Genomic DNA, 22,151 nt, shown 5'->3' with positions numbered 1-22,151 from the left:
CTGGTAACACTTTTGACTGAAGTATTTGTCGGTTTTATATTATGTAATTTTATTTTTTTCGAAAAATTTGATAAAGTATTGTTATTATAATTTTTGTTCACAAAAATTAAAATCTTATTTAAAAAAACTCAGTTCAATTGTATTCATAATACTATGAAAGAAAAAAAATACTGGTTATATAAATTTTTAAAGCATTCTTTTTGTCATTAACAATAACAAAGTTTGATTTTATATTTTATTAGATAAACTTTACTTATAATTTTATAGTTTTAAATAATTTTTAATTAATAAAACGAGCAAAGAAAAATGTTTTCAAAAATATATTGTTAGCTCTTATCCGTTATGCATTGATACCGCGTCAATGAAAAAGACAATTTTCTAATAAAATATCATTTTCAATTGACAAAAACAAAATTCTTTGTACCATTGTATCAAACTAAACACAGAAAAATCTATCCTTTGATATAAATTTGAAATCTATCACACATATGCATTGATTTTATTTCTTTGGGTGTCTTGATAATCATAATTCTATTGTAGATATTTGTCAAACACTAACAGACAAGCATCATTTTGTCTTTGCAATTTTTCTTTTTCTTTCATCCAAGTTTTTAATCTTTGTCATGGTGAGATTTTTAGGAAACACATGAACAATATAATCTTCTTCCACAACTTTCCATTAATCTATTGCATGCACATACATAAGATTTTAATTATCCTACTCTGTTTTGCTTGCAATTTTCCCTGTTGAAAATAATTGAATATTAGCCCTTTTGTTCTTGTTCGTTCTTCATTGTATTGTTTATCAAGTACCACTATTAGTTTGCATTCCTAATCCTATTTGTTGCTATATTTTCTTTTTTCTGTTCTTACAATCTTAGAGATATAACCATCTATATAAAGAGTCTGTCTGTTATATCAGTCTTTGTGTAGTAAACCTGAACATTTTAATGGTGATAGTTTTTTTTTTCCTGGCAACAACAAATGTGCATGAAGAATATGGCTCTGCATGAATACCTTCAGATTATGGCAACGAATGAAGGAAAAGATGATTGAAAGTGTAATATATATGAGAATATATACATGTTGAAACTACAGTAAACATTGAACAATGTTCAATGTGCCTCAGAAAAAGTAATCAAACAAGAGCATACACACCCTGAATCAAAACCTCCTTTTCATGCACATCATTTGCAAGATGCATGGCCAACCTCAAATTACTATACTAAGGTAAAAAAACTCCATATCTATTCAACCAAAATCCAATTACTGGACCAAAAACCAAAGGAATGGTTTGGAGGAATCAAGCTTGTTGGCAGAAGGAACAAAGACTATGTTATCTGGTTGAATCCCCATGTTCCTTTTCTAATGCCCTCAAGGGTCTCCAGCACCTGTTTCATGGATGGTCTAAGTACCTTGGGACACTGCACACACTGAAATGCTAACTCTGCTACTGCTGTTATCATTTCCATCATGTTTCTGTCAACACCAAACCAAAAGCTTGGATCCACTACCGCGTTCAATTCCTTGTTCAATATTTTTCTCTTTGCAAACTGTGCAAGAGTAACGTAATCTGTGCCTTCAATTAAACTTGGCGAGTTGGAAGATATAAGTTCAAACAAAACCACCCCAAAACTATAGACATCACTTTTGTCACAGACCCTTCCAGATTCATAGTAGTCAGGATCTATGTAAGCACGAGTTCCTACTGGAATAGTGGAAACGTGCGTTGCATAATCTGGGAGATACCGTGAGAATCCAAAATCTGCAACTTTAACAGTAAAATTTTCATCCAACAGAATGTTACTCCCTTTCACATCTCGGTGGATGATACCTGAGTCATGCAGATATACCAATGCAGTTGCAGTTTCGATGGCAATGTTCAATCTAGTATGCCATGGTAGTTTACCACAGGAAGAGTCATGAAGATGTTTGGAAAGAGTGCCATTGGAGATGTATTCATACACTAGCATGTGTTTGTTGCTATGGCGAGAAGTGCGGCCATAAAGTAAAACCAGATTTTTATGGTGCAACCAAACCAAAACCTCAGTTTCTTTCATGAATTGCTCAATGATCTTTTCTGTCTCACTCTCTTCATGGAAACATTTTATTGCAACCTCTCTTCCATCCTTAAGTTTTCCTAATACAATGGCACACTATCAGAAAAAAACACAGATATATGCATTGCACATTACTTGCAGGGACACTGATTTAAAATACGTGGATTGATTAGGCTCTCACCATAGTACACGGTGCCATAGCCTCCCTTTCCAAGGCAAGTATCAAAATTGTTTGTAGCTTCTTCAAGTTCACCATGGTGGAAGATTTTCAAAGCTGAGATGTATGGATTATCACACATGAATAAAAGCTTTTATCTTATCCTCAGTCTGTTGACACCAAAAAAAGACAGAAGCTAGAAAAGCATGAGTAAGGAAACTAGACAAAAAAGGACTTTATTATACCTTTTGTTGTGTTTGGTTCATGTCTCCCTTGCTTTATACCTTTGAGAATCTCTAGCACCTGTTCCATGCTTGGCCTTAATTCTTGTGGACATTGCATGCACAAAAGTGCAAGCTCAGCTGTAGCAGTCATCATTCTCTTGATCTTAAGGTTAGATTGGAAGTCAAGTGTTGGATCCAAGAGCTCCACCACATCTTGCTTTTCAATTTTTGTTCTTAAAAGTGTAGCAAGATCGTCCTCCTCGTTCAGAACCCAGTATTTTGCCAGCTTTGATGATAGAAGCTCACACAACACCACCCCAAAGCTATAAACATCGTTTTTTACACTAAGTTGGCCTTTTGTCAAATAATCTGGGTCGATGTAACCACATGTTCCAATTATATCATTGGTAACATGGGCGGCATAGACAGGAACTCCATCTGGAAGTTTGCATGATAAATGAAGGTTTGCAAGTTTAGCAGAAAAGTGCACATCTAGGAGAATGTTACTGGACTTCACATTTCGGTGGATGATGCCATAACAGTGAAGATAGTCCAATGCATTTGCAATATCAATGGCTACATCAAATCGTGTCAGCCAAGAAATTTTGCTGTTTTCGTCTTCAGTTTTAAGATGAGCAGCAAGATTTCCATTGGATAAGTATTCATGGACTAGCATAGATTTCTCGTGATGAGAAGCACATCCATAAATTGACACAATATTTTTGTGAGGCAAGTAATTTAGGATAGTAGTTTCATTGATAAACTGTTGCAGAATGTGGTGCTTGTCTTCGTTGAAGCACTGGATTGTAATCTCACGCCCATCCGCAAGTTTTCCTAGAACAAGGGAAATGAACAGAAGAAACTTCAGTGCAAATTTTCATTATGTGGATTACCACGCCAAAATGACTCGAGCAATTGTGTCTAAGTTTTCTTCTTTTGTATTTACATTGTTCATGTAAATGGCCATAGCTTAGTCATAGTCACTTACCGTAATATTCAGTGGCAAAGCCTCTTTTTCCAAGACAATGAGATTGATCGAAGTTATCTGTGACTTTTGCAAGTTTCTTGTAGGGCAAGATTTTCCATTTACTCTGCTTTGGAAATGTGTCAGAAGAGCTGGTGAAGCAGCCCTCAAAGAGATTACACCTCATTCTCATAAGGCAATTAAAAAACCTCAGAGGGCCATTGGAATGCTGAGTGTGAGAAAAAACAGGCTCATCAGAATAGCAAATTACTTTGTACATTGAATTCTATAAAGTCTAATTTTTGTTCTACAAGGTGTGGCAAGAAACATATTTAAGTCAATGACTTAAACTAGGTGTGGAGGAACAATTCTTGGTAACTAAAAAGACAAATTAACGAGGCCATAATTAGAGGGACTAAAAATACACTTAATCCATCAGAAAACACAAGCAGAACATTCAAATGAACACATTGATGAAGAAAAGGTTTATTGGCTGAAGTAAAACATGCATTAAAGTGGTAATATACTTAATCCACAAAAAACACCAACAGGGCATTCTAATAAACTGTCATTAATAAGTGAAGTAAAACATGCATTAAACTGCTTATCTTCATCAAAGCCCAGAGTTGTAATTTCATTATTATGGTCAAGTTTGTCAAAGAGGAGAATTTTTTTTACACACACACACCACCAGAAGAAAATAAATTTACCTATACCTATTACTGTGGCCAAGGAGAGCATCTATCATATAATCAGAAAACAATCACTTCAGGCAAAATTTTGATTCCAGGTCATGAATCTTTAGGTTTGAGTCCCTACAGTAGTAAACTGCTCGTTACTAGTAAGGAATTCATTCCTTGGAAACATTATGTAGAAAACAGAAGATAAATTTGATTTCCCTATACCTAATACTCTCATGCTTAAGTAGCTTTTTGTAGATTCTTCCGTTGACTTTGAAAAGTATCATCCATGCAAAAGAATTCATCACAATTATGGAGTATGCAGTACCAAGACAAGGTTTCTTAGTTCTTACCAAGTGTAACACAAGCAAGTTCAAGAAAGAGTTGAATGAATTAACCTTTTCCAAGAGTGCTCTGCCAGTGAGATGAAGTGATGCAGTGAGCACCACAGCATGCAAAGCAACCTTAGTGACATGCAAAGTTCTACTTGTCCACTGAGAGGAACATGTAAGCGTAAACAACAGCAGTGAAAATGAAATATGTGTACAAAAATGAGAAAAAGGAAGGAAGAAGGAAGAAGGAAACTGCAGAACACGAATAGTCTTCATAAAACGTGGAAAAGTCTCTGAACTGTCTATTTTCTTACGATAAGATATTTTGAGTACATTACCTTCAAGTCTGGAAAATGATAATGAAATCATGTAGTTTGTTTTTCTCTTAAAACATATTGTATTCTCCTCTGTTAGTTTAAAACATGTTATGTCTTAGTTTTGCACATAAATGAGACTTTTAGTAATTATATTTTACCACTCTCTGGATTAGTTCTAAATTCATACGATTAACACGAGACTTTCATATATATATATATGAAAAGGTATTTTTGAATTTAGTAAAAATATATTGAATAGCCTGTCTTTTATTTCCCTTTACGAAAACTTTAGTTATAAAAAATCATGGAGCTACTTTATTTTTATTTTCATAAATTTTAAGAAAACTGATTATGTATTGGAGTGTAGGTAAAGCCCAATGTAGGTAATATGTCTTGGATGGGTGTTTCTTCCCGCATCTCGTTCTTTTTTCTTCCTGCACCCTACAAAATACGAAATTCACCATATACAATTTTAAAAGAATATTATATATTGACGGACCAATAATGTTATACTTGTAAAACTTGAATTTGATTAATTTAAATAATTAACTTATTTTCAGTTTTGAATTTTTTAACTTAACTAATAAAATATCGATGAAATTTTTATGAAGTTAAATTCAAACAACTCAATTAATTCAGTTTATTTATATTTCTAATCCTTGGGTCAAGTCTATCTCAAAGCTCAAGAATAAAAAATAAAGCAGAGTAAGCCCACCAGAAATAAAACAAGTAGTGGCTGTAAGACACAATAAAGCTATTAATATTATTATATTATTATTTTGTATTAATAATTTAATAAATGTACTGAAAGACGGTTTATGTTACTCGCCCACAGAATGATTAATTAATTAAATACCATTGACTGCAAATGGCAAAGTTTTGATAGTTTCTCTAAATATTTTATAAAATCCAAAATTTTGTATTTTAAAATTTCAAAAGTTAGGGATAACTGAAATTTAAATTATTAAAATTGTATAAAAAAAAATCAAGAATCGAATTCATATAGAATTAAATGTTAAGATGCTAATTTTTTTGGAAAAAAAGTGGCAAAAAATTGTATTTAAGCCTATTTTACTATAATAATTATGAATATATTTGCTATTATTACTGTCCCTCTTTCTTGTGACAGAAACGTGACATCCCCATGAAATGAATACATATAATTCCACTTGGCTAAAAAGCCATGAACAGATGCAAGGTAGAACCTTTATAATATTAAAGGAACGTGCCAGCCACGCGTTTCACAATTTAATATTTATCAACATGCTTTTAATATTCATTTCTCAAACATTTTTCTGACCCCCAAAGGACTTCAAAGTTAAAAAATAATCCATTGAACTTCGTGGAAGCAGTCATCATTCACCAAATTTTTAGTACAATTTCAGCTATATTTCATCTTAAGTTGAAACTTGGGCGTCAAGTCCAAGACTCTTATGAACTGTAATGCATCAAACCACCCTCTTATGAAGGGAAATTCTATTACAAATAGCTCACTGGTGAAAGTTCCGTATCGACCAATAATAAGAAAATTTTATAATGAAAAATGATTTTTAAATTATTAAATTTTGGCAACTTTCTCTTACAATCTTAAATAGTAAAGTGGTTCACTAAATTTTCATTTTTTCATTCTCAATATTCTAAAACCACTTAGAAGATGACAACTCATGTTGTAAAAAAAATTGTTAAAATTTAATAGTTAAAATATCATTGTTCTTTTATAATATATAAGTGTGGTGCAAACCTCACCTTACACGTCAATTTTGTAGGGTTGAGTTAGGCTTAAAACTCACTTTTCTAACATGATATCAAAACCAAATTAAAATTTATCATAACGAACTTTCTTAGACATTTTGTCTACCTGTTATCGAACCACTAACAGACCCACTAATTTTTAGTCTCACGTAGAAAATGAATACACTTCTAACACACTGAGATAAAAAATAATCACTAAAAAGAACAAGTAGATATTTGGAAGATGCATAAAGCTATTCATACAAGGTAGAAAAAGTTTTATGATGCACGTCATCTTGCTCCTGTAGATTCTTTTCCCACTGACACATGAGCACACCAATCGTTTTCCATTTCTAAATGAAGAATTTGACTGTTAAGAAAATTTACTTTGACTGGTTCATCACATGAAGAAAATCTACGGCTATATATACAACTATCGTCATCTCATTCATAACCAATTCCTTAGCTTTACATTTCTTTCTTAGTCCTATAAGCCATGCCAAAACCCTATTACTCCCTCTTTGCAGTGTTCATCCTTATAGTGTCATGTCATGCTCAAACTAATAGTAACACATCAACGGTGTGTGCTCCTTCTAACTGTGGTAACATCAACATCAGTTACCCTTTTTGGAAGAAGTCCGACACCAACGTTGGAGAGTTTTGTGGCTACCCTGAGTTTGGTATTGAATGCTCGGAGGACCATGCCATCATTAGTTTTCCAAGTGACACATACCAAGTCGCAGATATAAACTATGATGAGTTTTCAATTACACTTCTTGACATAGATGTGTTGGACCAACCATGTCCTAGGGCACGACACAATGTTTCCCTACAAAACCTTCCTTTGTCTTTCAGTTCATTAGATTTGAACCTGAGTTTCTATTTCAACTGCAGTTCTTACCCTTCATCTGTTGAGCACATAGGATGCATGCAGCAGCATGATAGGAATCAGTCTTATGTGTTTTTGGCTGGTGATGAAGTTAAGAATGGATACGGTTGGGTGAGGCAGTGTGAGGAGCATGTTGTGGTGACAGTGAAGCAAGAAGAGATCGATGTTACTAATTTGATCACTGGTTTTGGTGATGCCATGAAGAAAGGGTTTGTGCTTGATTGGGTGAGTGCTAAGGATTGTGCAGCGTGTGAGGAGTCTAAGGGCTATTGCAGATTTGATCATAACACCAAGCAATCAAGTTGTTTATGCAGAGATGGTAGAACTGTTGCCAAAAGTTGCAGAAAAGGTACACTTTGAAACAAATTGCAGATTCTTTTATTCATCAAATTCAAATGATTACATCTTCACAAATCTGCTTGCTTAATAGATGATGCACTCACTTTATTTTGTTTATTTTAAGATTTAAAACATTATTCTACTTACAACTTGTTGGTTATATTGCGTGGATGCTTATCTGATATACTTTTGGTTTTGTTAATTTAGTGTGTAACTTAGAATACGTATCCAGGTTTGTTTTTACTACTTCATCTGTTTAAAATATTTCATGATTTTATTTCTTCTTTCTGTTAGTTGGCCCATCTTATTGTAATTTTAGTCGACCACAGATTGTAATGGACAAAGTCTGTGTTTGTAGGACACATAAAGAAAAATGACTTTTTTACTATGAAACTTTCACAGCTTTCTTTTATAATTTTATGTTTCATTTTTTAAGAAGTTTTCCATTTTTTTATTCTTTCATTCTTAATATTTTAAATTCATTTAAAAGATGTTATCTCATATTATAAGAAAAAATTATTAAAATTTAGTAGTTAAAATATTATTATCCGTAAATAAAAGAGTCTTTTTTTTTTCCATCAAAACTCTCGCTCTCTCCACACTTCCCTTTGCCATCACTACTTCAAGAGTGTTTCTCAGCAACTCTCTCATTCATGTCAACTCTCACGATTCCCAATTTAATTTCAAATACGATTTCCTAACAATATATCTCTTTCTCTTCCTTTTTCTTTACTTTCATTTAATTTGTTAACAAATATGATTCACTTTTATAACAACAAAGTAATGCCAAGATTCATACCACAATTTCTGAAGCCAGAAATGGAAGAGACATATTGTTTATATGACTTTGATACATTTATCTGCAACTACTTTATGATATTTTCTTTAAATTATGTGACAATTTTGTTATCATATATATATATATATATATATATATATATATATATATATATATATATAAAGTTTGAGATATTTGATGAAATATCTGTGAAAAGCATAGGAACCAACACACTGAGAAAAATTACTGTTTTAGTTATTTAATAGCTGGCAAAAAACTTCTCCTAAATTAACGTCTGTTGTAAAACTAACCTCTATAATTAGTCCAAAGTAATCAACATAAACAAAGTTCTATATAAAAATAACCGTTTATTTTAAATTAGTATACTCTTTTATATTATTATTCAATTCGATATGATTACATGTTATAATAAGATTGTAGATTTTATAATACTTATTTTAATGAGACCATTACACAAAAAATGTTTACATGTTTTCTTAAACTGTAATATTAATTATTCCAACAGAGAATTGATATTTGGGATATATTCTAAACTTTGAATTTGAGTTTGAGAACTGTGACTCCAAACTGACTAAACATTTGCCCCATCGACATTATTATAATTAGTTATGATTTTTACAATATGATACGTAATTAATTGCATTATTTAAAAATTATCAGCCATGAAAATTTTTTAATTTGATTTATTAATTGAGTGATAAATTATTTTTAAATTGACTTGTTTATCCTCAATAGTAACTCTGTATTTCAATTTACTAAGCTTATAGCTAGTAAGATAATGGACCTGATTTGGGTATATGGGTTGGGAACGAACAAGGAACTGTATTTGGGCTTGGGCTCAATTGTTTCCAGGACTATTGGGCTGCCCATCTACTATGGCTAACCAGTTAGAAACCACAAGCCATGAATATTCCACAGTTACAACTTGCAATCTAAAAAAATACTATATAAAATAAGTTTTTATTATTTGTGGTTTGACTAGTCAGAGGACAACCATATCTGTTAAATGAGAACTACAGAATAATTATTTAGTCTAAAGATTTTGGTTCATCCTCTGACATAGTAATAAAAATTGTGTAGACATAAACACTGCTATATTTTAATCCCCTTTACCTAACTCTGGATTAGTATTTCTTAATTCCTTTCCATAAAAAAAAAAAATCTGTTCTTTCAGAACATACTATGAACATGCATTAAATAAACTCTTTGCATCAAAAGGGAAAAAGTAGAAGGAGAGACTCATTCGCTTATAACTTCATCGCAAATGCAGTGGTAGTAAATGGTTTTCTTTTAATAAAGGGGAAAGATTAAAAATATTAAAAAGGGTTAGGTAGAGTGTTTTAGTCTTAACTTCAATTAATATAATATTTTTGACAACATTTTTCCAGCAAAGCACATATTATTATTTGTTCTTGGTCAGTTCAACCTTTTATAGAGCAATTTTTCTTCCCACCTTCATTGTATATAGCTTGTAGCACAGTTTCTATTTTAAAATTTTCTAACCTTTGATAATGATTTTAATAATACAGATTGTCAAAGGCAAAACTGTATTTCTAGATAGAAAATTACACTAAAACAATTTACAGACATGTATCCAAGTCTTGTTTTATTCTATATCTTGTACTTTTCTCCTGGTTTATCATTCCCCTGGGTGAAGTTAGTCTTATGCATTGAATAAAGTTCATAAAAACAAAAATCTAAACATGACATCACTGACGTGACAAAGGCACCGCAGCTAGTGAATAAATCTTACTGGTTAACATGTTTACACAATCAAAATTTAAGGCTCATACTGTTTCCTGTTAATGTTTTACCAACAACTTGTCAACACCATTTTTATGAAAGACACCATGCTAGTTATACGTCATTTAGTTTGACTAAGATATATAGGTTGTTGTTGTGTACTTAATCATTTGCCTCACCAACAAACAAGGCCTCTGACATTGTTCTTCTGCAAATTAAAGCCTTTCTCAGATTTCTGTGATGCCTCATCCTCTTGTTCCACCTCTTTCTTCCCTCATAAACACCCTTTTCTTCTTCTCACTCTTATTCCCAACTTATGCATCTAGTGATGCTGAAGATTACACAGCATGTGAACCTTTTAACTGTGGGAAAATCAACAATATTAGCTACCCATTTTGGGGTAAGGACCAGCCAGGGTACTGTGGGCATCCAAAGTTCAAGCTTGATTGCCAACAAGACAACGTGACAATTGACATCATGTCACAGACATTCCAAGTCATTGACATGGATCAAACATCCAAGGTTTTGAAGATTGCAAGGTTGGATTTATTGGCTGACCCTTGTACTAATGATTATGTGAATGTGAAGTTGAATCCTGATTTCTTTAAATACACTTCTAATGACGCTGAGTACACTTTGTTATATAACTGCGGTTCTCTTGAATATACGTCTAGTGTGAATATTGGAGGAGCAATAGCATTTAATTGTCCCGTAGACGGTGGTCTTCCTGCATTTTTTTTGCCGAGTACTGAAGTGGTTAATTTCAATAGTTTGGGTTTGGGGTGCAAGAACAGCATCAATATTTCTGTTCTAAGAGAGGCTGTGAAGGTTGATTCGGTTGTGGGAAATGTTTTAGCAAGTGGATTTGAGGTTGGATGGAGTGGTGTGAATGAAAATCAATGTGATGGTTGCACAATATCTGGTGGGAGATGTGGATACAATGCATCTACGAGTGGATTTAAGTGTCTCTGTCCTAATCACCAATCTGATGCTGAGTTTTGTAAACAAATCCCAGCAAGGTCTCCAGAATCAACACCTAGAGTAACACCAGCAAAGTCACAGTTACCCCCTTATTCTCCAGAGTCTCCAGAGTCTCCACATGCTCCGAGTATGTTTTCTTCCTTCTCTTGTTTAGATTAAGTATTCCTACTATAATCTTGTTCTTTTGGATGGTGGCATTCAACCTTTTCTGAGGATCCAAATATCCTACATGCTTGTTAAGAAACAAGTTGAGAACCGAAAATTCGCGTTTAGGATGTGAAAGACCGCAGATTATATATACCATAGCTTCTAAATAAGCTTAATAAAATCATATCTGGAACGTGGAATCAAACAAGATATTCATCCACTCTGGTTTAGGCAGGTGGAGTTTCACACTCTAGACATGGAATGGATCTGTTAATTTGGTTTGCGTGTTAGGAAGAGTTGTTTGGTCTGAATAGTTCCCTTTGATTTTTTTCCCTTCATTCTGTTCAAAATTTTTATAATATAGATGGAACTATTGAAGACTGCGTTATGAGATAACGTGTCAAATTTTATAATGTCATGTTTCGGTTCCCTAAGGGCGTCTTTGGCTTATGTTGACTTTTATATAGCAAAGTGATAATAACGAGTATAAGTTTTTACAACATGGAATTTTCATGGAAAGATGACAGCAACAGTCACCTAACAAGCTGTACTACCTTTTTTGTTATAAATTTCCAATCGAACCACTTCTTCACTGGTGATTGCCTTGATTCCAAATAAGTGACTCCATTGCTTTTGTCCCATATAAATTTGGATGATCCATTTGGGGTGCACCACCAACACAGAAGTGGGGCATTGTAGATCAGCACTGAAGTTAATAATTTGTTAAGATACAAAAAATAAAGTATGGAAGATATTGAAATAAGCTTAGAGCTTATACGGAGGAAATTATGAATAACACTTTTCTTTTTAACTTTCATTTTGTATGTTTGGCAAGTTATATCTCAATGGTCCTATCCTCTGTTTGAGGTGGAACTTAGGATTTTCAATCCTCATAAGGGTGACTTTTCAAGCTTCATATGTTTTTTTGTACGTGGTTTAAGTTTTAGTCATCTTTTGGTTTCTCACGCAATATTCATAGGTATTTTCCTTAGAAAGTACTTTTTGCCAGAACTGAAGAATAATATACAATGTGTTTTCTCGTCTGCAACATCTAAAGCAGCTCTTTAACTAACAAGAATAACATGTAACTCTTCCCTTTATGATGAACACTAATGTATTTCTATACCTACATATATATCACGTTCCATACATCCTTAGTCAAAACACTTGTTTGATTTAGATCCTCTCCCTACACATGCCCTGCAGGAATAAATATTCATTTAAACACTTCAATCATATTTAAGTTTTAGAATATATTTGAGTATTCCTAGACCCATAAACTTACTATGATTTAGCTCGCAACATTCCTATACCCCTCTTTCCTCTGTTCTCATTCTCAATTTCCTTGAATTGCTAGAGTCTTGATTATGAATATAAGGTCCACTCTAGGTCAATGGTCATAGACCTTTACTGAATATAAAGGTTTAGACTTTAGAGATGGGTCGAGAAAGAACTTAAAAGAGCTTGGCTTTTGTTTAAAGGAATAAAGGTGATGTTTCCATTATAAAGAATAACCCCATTCTTTCACAAGTTGGATACATTTCTATTTATACAAATAAGCAAAGTTAGAATGGTTGGTCATTGTAGTAGTCACCAATCACAAGTTTAAAACGTTAGGTATTTGGAAAAAAAATGACATCTGAGTAAATAGAGTAGGCCATATTTAGCGAATATGTGCAGAAAAAAAATAAAATTTCTGCAACATATTTTTGAAGAATAGTATACAATGTGTTGTGTCCAGCAGTACCAACTCATGCAGCTACTTCACTAACAACCACACATATTTCTGCAACATGTAACTCTTCCCTACACCTATATCTATCCCACCTTGCTTACATCCATAGTGACTCTCTTCTTGTTAACTTTGCCACAATGCCCCTTTCTATACTCCATGTGTAACCTCTCACATACAACCATGGAATCAAAGACATCACAGTTATCTTATCAATTATGGGGATGAAGCTAACCTCGTAATTGTGACAGTGATTATGAGGCCTTCAAGGACAGGTGCCTTGATAATCATCCTCATTCAAGTTAGCTCTCAAAATTTCACTATGCTTGATATTAATCCAATGCTCCATTGCATGAAAAATGCTGCGGACTAATATCATGAACCATGATGATTTATCTACCCTGCACATCACCATATTCTACGTCTGTGACCCTGGGATTTTCATAGGCCAAAACAATTTCATTTTAAGTGTAAGTTGGATACTGATAAACCAGCTTTGATGGTGTGCCTGTATTAGTTTCTGTTAAAAACAGGACATGAAGGAGGGAGAAGAGAGGAGTAAAACAGATCTCACGCTAAAAACTCAAGTAGAAAAAACCACGAAACTTCTAATTGGCAATAAACAGAAAACTAGGGATGAGCCCACAGATAGAATTAGATCTTTGTGAACATAAACAAACTTACAAGCAAACTTAAAAAAATGCAGAAACATTAAACAACAACTGAAAAGTCTTAGTTGCAAACACCTACATGGGGGTGGATTTGAGGAGCTGTGAAGAGTGACTTGAAAATTAAGGGTTTTGAGCCTTGAGGTTGACTACGAAAAGTGAAGCAGCATGATAGTCTCAAATTGGGGAAATGCTCTGTTCTCATTCTCATTTTCCTACAACTGCTCTTCAATAAGTGTGTAAATGTTTCTTCTTGGTCAATGACCTAAACATATTTCTCAGTTGCGTGTATAAAGTTTTAGATTTGAAAGATTGGTGGAGGAATGGCTTCTTAACGTAAAAAGTTTCCATCATAAGGAAGAGTCATGCCCTTTCACATGCATCAGACTGCTTCAATATCAAATCAGCATCTGATGCATTTATATTTATATGAATAAAAACAAATTGAAATTGCCGGAGGATTTGTAATAGTCGCCTTGACAGAGAGTGGGTCACAACTTCAATGAAATGTTACAAATATAGGGAAATTGGACAGCTGGAAAATAAGACAGGCCTAGAACAAGATAATGACTAAATATTTACTACAGATGAATTTGAGAAGAATAACCCAATTTCCAAACTTAGGTTAGAACTGAAGTAATAAACAGAAATTACGCGTCGCTGATGTCTATAATTCATATTGTTTGGGACAGAAAATATTAACTTGGTTCTATGCAAATTTATAGAGAAATCTAATAAAAAAATTGACTACAAATTATTCCAATAACCATTGACTTACTAGGGAAAAAACAAAAACAAAAGTAACCAACAGAGTTTATTCCCTAATTCTTTCGATTAGGAATTAGGAGAGGGAGAGACCGGGTCGAATGAAGAAAGTAAGAGGAAAGAAGGAGGTAGCTTCGTGGGAGGAGTGTGTATGGTGGTGAGAAGAAGAGGTTCTATAGGTTTGATTTATGGGAGAGAGAGGGTTGGGAGGGAAGTGAGAAGAAGTGTGAGAATGGAAGAAAAGCATAATCACATCCACACCACGCCCCTTGCCTTCGCACTCACCGTCTCTTGGTTGCTCTTAATCGCTTTGCCACACTCTCACTCTCAACCACCACTGTCACCACCACTGCCACCGCCACCGCCACTGCCACCGCTTTGTGCTCAGCAGTCATACTTGTGCAGCACGAGTGTGTCCGCCATCTTGGATCCTTTCTGGGGACAGAATCCAGCCTCTCAATGTAACGGCGGCGATGCGCCATCCCAGCTCATATGCAATACCCGTGATGAATCTCATAATTTGACGGTGAAGGATATCGACTACACTTCTCACACCCTGAAAGTCATGCTGAAACCCCCTGTCAACGACGTCTGTTCTCCTTACTTTTTTCACAGTTACGAGAACTTCAACAACACTCTGGTCCAGTATAACGCGTCAGTGCATAACATCATCGTATTCGAACATTGTCTTAGAATCCCAAATTTCCCTTCAAAACGCAACTTTACATGCGGGGATGTTGTGTTCTATTTTGAGGAGGGATACACGGAAAAGGAGATGATCCACAGATACCCACAGCTTAAGGATTGCGAGGGAAGTTTCTATGTGGCTGCTGCCGCTCCTCTGGATGGTTACGATGATAGTGATGACGGAGCTGCAGTTCTGGAACAAGCTCTCAATCATGCGTTTCAGGTCAACTATAGTATTCCTGATGGTTGCACAAGATGCACAGAAAGTGACGAGAGTTGCGGGAGATATAGTTATGATGAATATTTAGTTTCATGCAAGTATTGCCCAAATCAAAACTGTTCTCCAAAAGGAAGTAAGTCTTCTATCCTCTTTTTTTCCGTTTTCCCTCATCCCCTCTCATATCTTACATATCAGTGCCACAATATCCTCTTTTCAGTTACTCACTTCCCATCCTCGCTCTTTAATCTACTCCTATCTTATAATCAACACACACTTTGATACAACAATTAGGACAAACTTATCACAACAAATTGAGTGCGGTCTGGGAACATCTGCAACTGGACCAACCCACTCTTACTCCCATCATCAATTTTTCTATGTCCACCACCGACTTACCAATTAATACATCATTTTTATTTTTGAAAAGAATTCCTTTTCTTTTTTTACAAGTATCATATTTCTCTTACAATGACACATCTTTCCTCCCATCAAGTCCATAAAGCTTGGGCTTTGCCATTGTTGGTATATCAATGGTTCTGAACCCTAAAACAAAAACAGAGTGCAATAACATCAATTTCAATTGGATTCTTGTTTATCAGTTTTCTGGGACACTTATGAAAAGAATTTAAAAGAGTTCTTTTTAATTAAACATTATAAGAGTATTTTACATGCATAATTATAAATTTTGCCTGACAAGATTCTGTCTAGCAGTGTTTGTTTAGAACAAAAAAAATATGTGATGCATCATAGCAATAGCTAGTTGGTTTATGTGATATGTTTCTAATTACGCTGGAGTTAAGTTTTGGATTTTAAAGACCTTCATGATTTTTTTAATAAAAGAAGTATTTTAATAAACAAAAACAAAACACGTGTTGTTTCATAGATATGAATTACTAATAAACAGTACTGGTAAAGATTGAAGTTAGCTATTATAATTATAATGAAAATAATTATTAATAATTCAAATTTACTGAGTAATCTCTGGGGATTTCGATGAGAATAACGTTGTTGACCTGATGACCATGAGAAAAACAAGAGTTGCTGACTTCACATTTTTCCAAGTCATGTGTGGTTCCTTCTTCACACCTTCATTTCCATCCTCTAGCTTTGACTCCGTCAATAACCAAATTAAAATCATCTCTCTATTTTCTCTCCAGCTATTTATTACACTGTTTTTCCATTCTCATTTTTTCTTCCTTTTCCCATACGCGTCAATTCAATCACCTCTCTAAACATGTATCAACTTTGACTTTTACTACCGTTTCCTGAATTTTTCCTTTTTAATCATTGAATAATATTATCAAGTAGTTTCTCTATGAATTACTGTCCCTGTTTGGCTCTATTTGTATGCCTAAAATTTGTTTTTAACTGTAATTATTTTTACCAAGTTAATGATTTTTTAATAGTTCACTTATAGTTTTTATTTCACAATTCTGATTGTTCATGTATCTAAACATTGTTTGCCCAATAATTTCAGACATATTATACTGCCATGCATATAGTGCATATATTATTGTAAGATATATAATTATTAACAAAGGACATGGAAAAGAGAATAACTGAAGACAAAATTTCCTGTGTATCCTTTTAAGAGGGGCAAAATTTGATCTATTATGAAATTATTACTGATATATAATTTGACCAAAAAATGATATATATGTGTTGTTTTTTGGCTGTAAAACACTTGGCAGTCACATTAGCTATATTTTGTGGTCTTATTTTTAGTTTTTTTTTTTGTGGTCTAAAATTATTGGGACCCATCCTTAACATTATACACGACAAGAAAGTATGATCCATCCTTTTTCTACTTTTCCTTCTTTTACTTTGATTTTACGAATGCATGAATGCATGTGCATGTAACACCAATCATTAAGAAGAGGAAAACTTTTTCATTAATAATATAGTTTCTAATTTAGCAACTCATATCGGATAAGTAATGATTTGAAAATTAAGTGAATAATAATATTTTGACAATTTTTATTACATATATAACTATTTGATACATTTATTATAATAATAATTTGATGATATAAAATTTAAAAATTATTTATTAACTTAGATATCTATATTATTATAATTAGTTATGAAGTAATTGTATATTCGTCAACAAAAACCTTTATTGAACAGAGTTGTTGTGTGTAAATGAAGATCATTTCCTTCTTTTGTGGTCCAACACGTCTTTCACTGTCATGGACATCATTTTCTGCTTTCTTCTTTTGAGATTTTTAAAGTATCAAAATTGCGAAGTAGACTTTGATTTCTCCACTTATTCTTATTTTTCCTAAAATATGGTTGTACAGATAAAATCATCCACTATTTCGGTTTCCCCCTAGTGCAATATTTGCATACATGACTATATCTCGAAATTGTTATCTATTCAAATGGAGCTGTATACATACGGTTGCATTCAGACATCTATGTAGATATAACAACTACATTACTGTTCATTCCATAGTTGCTTTTCTAATTTGTTCTAATCATAGGACACAGATGTTGATTTATACTATAAAGTTTGAAACCCTCTAACTTAGAATTGGTTGATTAATTATATGGAATTCATGAATGATTAATATATGTATAGCCTGTTGATTTATTTTTCTATTTGCAATGTCATAGTGATGTCACCATTACTGGGGATGATGTGGTTTTCATCCTCAGTGGTATTCCATTTGTGTTGATGCTTATTATATAACTACAAAAAAATGAAGCCTGCAATCTTCCATGGGAAAGTACTTCACCTACTTTCCTTTGTGGATGTTCAACTTTTGACTAGTAATAATGTGGTATGGACAAGCCCACCATGAAACTACAAAAACACCCTCAACAAGTTCTCAAAACTGCTATTCACTTGTTTAGGAAAGCAAAGATAAGGTGTTCACCTACTTCCTTGTGTTTATAAACGAGCCAATAACTGGTTATCTATTGCTTGAACTTTTGTTTTGTTTTCATCTATATTTTCAAGCTTCAATCATAACCCATTATAAAATAGTAGCATGTTTTCGTGTAAGAATTTCCACAGTACACACCTACCAACGACTTTGAAGTTTCTTCTAAATGCCTGCCTTAGATTCCACACTATTACTCTTCTCTTCTCTCCTCTTCATTCTTTTCAAATCCCCAGAACCAAATGATCCTTCCAATCTCCATCCATTACATTAAGCCTCAACTATGTATTATTACCACAATCTTCTTCTTTGCTACCACTGTTCTATCTTCTAATCCAAAATTTAAGGCCTGCACACCTAAAAGTTGTGGAAATGGCCCATCCATTAGGTATCCCTTCTGGATTTCTTATGAACAGGAATCATTTTGTGGCTATCCCCACTTTGAGATCACTTGCATGGACAAAAATCCAATTCTCAGAACTCCTAGTTATGATTTTCTAGTGAAAGATATCTCTTATTCTAACTCCTCTTTTACTGTGGCCAACATGGCTGCCTACGAGGACAATTGTCCTGTTCCCTTATATAATTACAGTTTTCATCAAACTCCCTTTACCTACAGTTCAGAAAATTGGAATCTCTCTTTCTTCTACAACTGTACCACAGAACCCATAGATTACCCCACTTACAAAGTAGATTGTGCTAGAAATGCTTCACATTATTCTTTTGCGGTTTTCCATGAGGAGGCACTAGAGCACAAAAACTATTCCTTGAATAGGTGTCAGTTTATGGTTAATGCGCCATTTAGCATGAATGCTTCTGTTAATTTCACTGGCTTATTGAGAATGAATTACATTGAGATTTTGAAGATGGGGTTTCTTTTGAATTGGACTGCACCTGATTGCGAGTACTGTGAGAAAAGTGGTGGACGTTGTGGATTTGATGGCAATCAGTTTCTCTGTTTCTGCAAGGATAAGTCCTACTTAAGAAGTTGTGGTAGTGGTAATAATATATTTTGAAATACTGTGATCATATTTTTTGTTGTTTATTCAGATCAGATCCGTGTGACGCTTCTATTCCTTAGTGTTTTGTTTCCCCATTTCCCTCTTTTGGGTACAGATGCAATTTCAATTCTACAATGCCATTTCAGAATATGCTAGCCAAATAAGTGTACCAGAACTTTGGCTAAAGTATCTTCATAGATCAGATGATGATGGTTTCACAATATATATATATGGTTTACATAAATGTGTCTAGCTACACTAATAGCCACGATAACTTTTTGTATGTTGTAGATTCAGTAACCAGATCAGCTGTGCAATTCTTTTGATATAATTATTAACTGTCTCATGAAAAGATTCAGCTACGTATAGTCATGTCATTGTCTCAATGTGATGATATCTTTATCAGTTGTCATGCATTATATGCTTATCATGAAAATATGCAGAAAATATACTGAAATTGGTGAAATTGTATGTATGTGTCTGTGTGTTTATGTTTACTATGTTATCCTCCTGGAATTGGGACAATGCTAACCCATCTTTGCTTTCCCTTGTATCTGTTGCAGGCGGAGTGAATTGGAAAGCAAAAACCATTATAGGTAATAGGTTCAGTTTTCTTTCTTTTTTTTTCTTTTTTTTTTCACATTTAATTCATTATTAATCATATATTAATTGAAAAATTTGCTATGATTGTTGTTTAGGTGTTTGTTCTGGTGTAGGGGGAGCACTTATAGTGGCCATTTGCGTCTATATTTGTCTTCGTAGAAGGAAGAATAGTTATGTAATGTCATATATACAATCTAGGAGCCTCTCTTCTGATCCATCTTCAAAAGACACTGAGAAGGGAAGTCAAAGCTTCACTCAAAGCATTATACCTGGAGTTCATCTCTTCTCCTATGAAGAACTAGAAGAGGCCACAAATTACTTTGACCCCTCTAAAGAACTAGGAGAAGGTGGCTTTGGGACAGTGTATTTTGGTAAGAACATGCAGCTTATACTGTATATCTGTCGTTTTTGCACCTTGAATGAACATTAACAAAGGTTGCTGCTTTCTGATGTTTCTTGTAGGCAAACTTCGAGATGGCCGTTCTGTTGCAGTGAAGAGGTTGTATGAGAACAACTACAGGAGAGTTGCACAGTTCATGAACGAAATCAAAATCCTAACTCGCATAGATCATCCAAATCTCGTGAAGTTATACGGATGCACCTCTCGCCACAGTCGTGAACTTCTCCTTGTATATGAGTACATTCCCAATGGAACTGTTGCAGACCATCTTCATGGCCAACGATCTAAACCCGGAACACTCCCTTGGCATATCAGAATGAATATTGCTGTGGAAACTGCAAGTGCACTGAAATTTCTTCATCTCAGAGACATCATCCACAGAGATGTTAAAACCAACAACATTCTTCTTGACAGCAACTTCCGTGTCAAAGTGGCAGATTTTGGACTCTCGCGTCTTTTCCCACACCATGTCACACATGTTTCAACAGCTCCACAAGGAACTCCAGGTTATGTGGATCCAGAGTACCACGAGTGTTACCAGCTTACTAACAAAAGTGATGTCTACAGTTTTGGAGTGGTGCTGGTTGAACTGATATCATCCCTTCCTGCTGTTGATATCACAAGGCATAGACATGAGATCAATTTGGCCAACATGGCCATTAACAAGATTCACAATCAGACACTGCAAGAGCTTGTGGATCCAAACATTGGTTTTGAATCAGATTTCAAGGCAAGGAAAATGATCAGTGCTGTGGCTGAGTTAGCATTTCAGTGCTTGCAGAGTTCCAAAGAGATGAGGCCTTCCATGGAAGAAGTGGCGGAGACTCTGAAGGATATACAGAGTGATGGGAAGAGCAAAAGCCAGCCTGAGGTAATGGATATCTCAAGCACTTCTGATGTTGTTGTGTTGCTGAAGGATGACCCTCCTCCACCATCACCTGATTCTAATGCTATCAGCAAGACAACAACACCGAATACTAGTGGATAAGAGGACCTTTTTTTCTCACTTTGATCTGATTAACGTTGTCCAAGTTTATGTCAGCAGAGTTATTAGCATCACACTGGCAGCATCCACCCTGTTACAGTCTTCATTTTGTCATCTTCTAATGAGGATAAGTTTTAAGATTGAGATGTAAATATAGATTGCAAAGCTGCTTTTGGTATGAAATTTCATCTTTTTAAATAAATATAGCTATATATAATTAAATTGTTTTGGTTTAGTTAAAAATGTATTCCCTACACCTATAGCACCATTTTTCATTCGAGTCTATGAAAACTATAAATGTCCCTCCTACATGAAGAAACATGTAAAATTTATACATGAATAAGTAATTGGAATTAATATACGATTAGTACGTTAATTAGTGTCTTAATTGATATATAACATTATTTCTCAAAATTTGATAACTAATATTTGAGACTAATTTAGATTTTAATAGTAATCAATCATAAATTTCTATTAGTAATAGATTTTTTTTATATAAATAACTTTTAGTTTATAAAATAATAATGTCTAATTTAATATAATGATTAATTATTTTTTATATTTAAACTAATTAATATTTAATGATTTTATACACCACTCATTTTTGTTACCTATTTAATGCGCAATATTATATGAGAAAAAATGTATCAATTATCAGGGTAAAATAAAAAAGAAAAAGAAAGAAGTCAAAAGATAAATTCAAAAATATTTCAAAGATAAATTAAAAAACATAATATTTGCAGTAAAATATACGTAAACATTTTTTCATAAATGTTTAGAATTAATTAATTACTTAATTTAAAAAATAATTTATTAAACATTCAAAATAAAAATGAATAATC

The 22,151-nt window shown here is 33.7% G+C and overlaps 3 protein-coding genes and 1 long non-coding RNA gene across 12 annotated transcripts; 2 read left to right on the top strand and 2 right to left on the bottom strand.

Moving 5' to 3' along the window:
* Positions 1-1,037: 1,037 nt before the first annotated feature.
* LOC114181918 (uncharacterized) lies at positions 1,038-4,753 on the bottom strand. 6 transcript variants are annotated; one of them, XM_085672565.1, is made up of 6 exons: positions 4,311-4,753; positions 4,116-4,233; positions 3,430-3,634; positions 2,463-3,275; positions 2,242-2,334; positions 1,038-2,140 (listed from the first exon to the last, which is right to left on the bottom strand). In XM_085672565.1, exons 3-6 carry the CDS (start codon positions 3,596-3,598, stop codon positions 1,332-1,334), a joined length of 1,884 nt encoding a protein of 627 aa, XP_085528691.1. In that variant the 5' UTR covers positions 3,599-3,634; positions 4,116-4,233; positions 4,311-4,753; the 3' UTR covers positions 1,038-1,331. The 6 variants fall into 6 exon arrangements, with proteins under 6 accessions (XP_085528691.1, XP_085528690.1, XP_085528692.1 ...); XM_085672564.1 differs by having other exon boundaries at positions 4,122-4,233; XM_085672566.1 differs by having other exon boundaries at positions 4,122-4,220.
* Positions 4,754-6,961: 2,208 nt separating this feature from the next.
* Positions 6,962-7,714, top strand: LOC146886632 (LEAF RUST 10 DISEASE-RESISTANCE LOCUS RECEPTOR-LIKE PROTEIN KINASE-like 1.2). The gene has a single exon (XM_085672595.1). It carries the CDS (start codon positions 6,962-6,964, stop codon positions 7,712-7,714), a length of 753 nt encoding a protein of 250 aa, XP_085528721.1.
* Positions 7,715-10,281: 2,567 nt separating this feature from the next.
* Positions 10,282-21,511, top strand: LOC114181919 (LEAF RUST 10 DISEASE-RESISTANCE LOCUS RECEPTOR-LIKE PROTEIN KINASE-like 1.2). 4 transcript variants are annotated; one of them, XM_085672571.1, is made up of 5 exons: positions 10,287-10,774; positions 10,910-11,343; positions 19,885-19,917; positions 20,020-20,295; positions 20,387-21,511. In XM_085672571.1, exons 1-5 carry the CDS (start codon positions 10,476-10,478, stop codon positions 21,310-21,312), a joined length of 1,968 nt encoding a protein of 655 aa, XP_085528697.1. In that variant the 5' UTR covers positions 10,287-10,475; the 3' UTR covers positions 21,313-21,511. The 4 variants fall into 4 exon arrangements, with proteins under 4 accessions (XP_085528695.1, XP_085528697.1, XP_085528694.1 ...); XM_085672569.1 differs by having other exon boundaries at positions 10,282-11,343; XM_085672568.1 differs by lacking the exons at positions 10,287-10,774; positions 10,910-11,343 and adding an exon at positions 14,680-15,568.
* Positions 13,022-16,587, bottom strand: LOC146886631 (uncharacterized). Its single transcript, XR_014994578.1, has 3 exons — positions 16,449-16,587; positions 13,846-15,773; positions 13,022-13,527 (listed from the first exon to the last, which is right to left on the bottom strand). It is a non-coding gene; the product is annotated as an uncharacterized LOC146886631 (long non-coding RNA).
* Positions 21,512-22,151: the final 640 nt, after the last annotated feature.

The sequence above is a fragment of the Vigna unguiculata genome, chromosome 4, assembly GCF_037176805.1.
Source record: "Vigna unguiculata cultivar grain cowpea cultivar isolate G323 ecotype 2 chromosome 4, ASM3717680v1, whole genome shotgun sequence".
Classification (NCBI taxonomy): domain Eukaryota; kingdom Viridiplantae; phylum Streptophyta; class Magnoliopsida; order Fabales; family Fabaceae; genus Vigna; species Vigna unguiculata.
The sequence above is the reverse complement of the archived record's forward strand: the minus strand, read 5'-3'. Positions and strand labels throughout refer to the sequence as shown.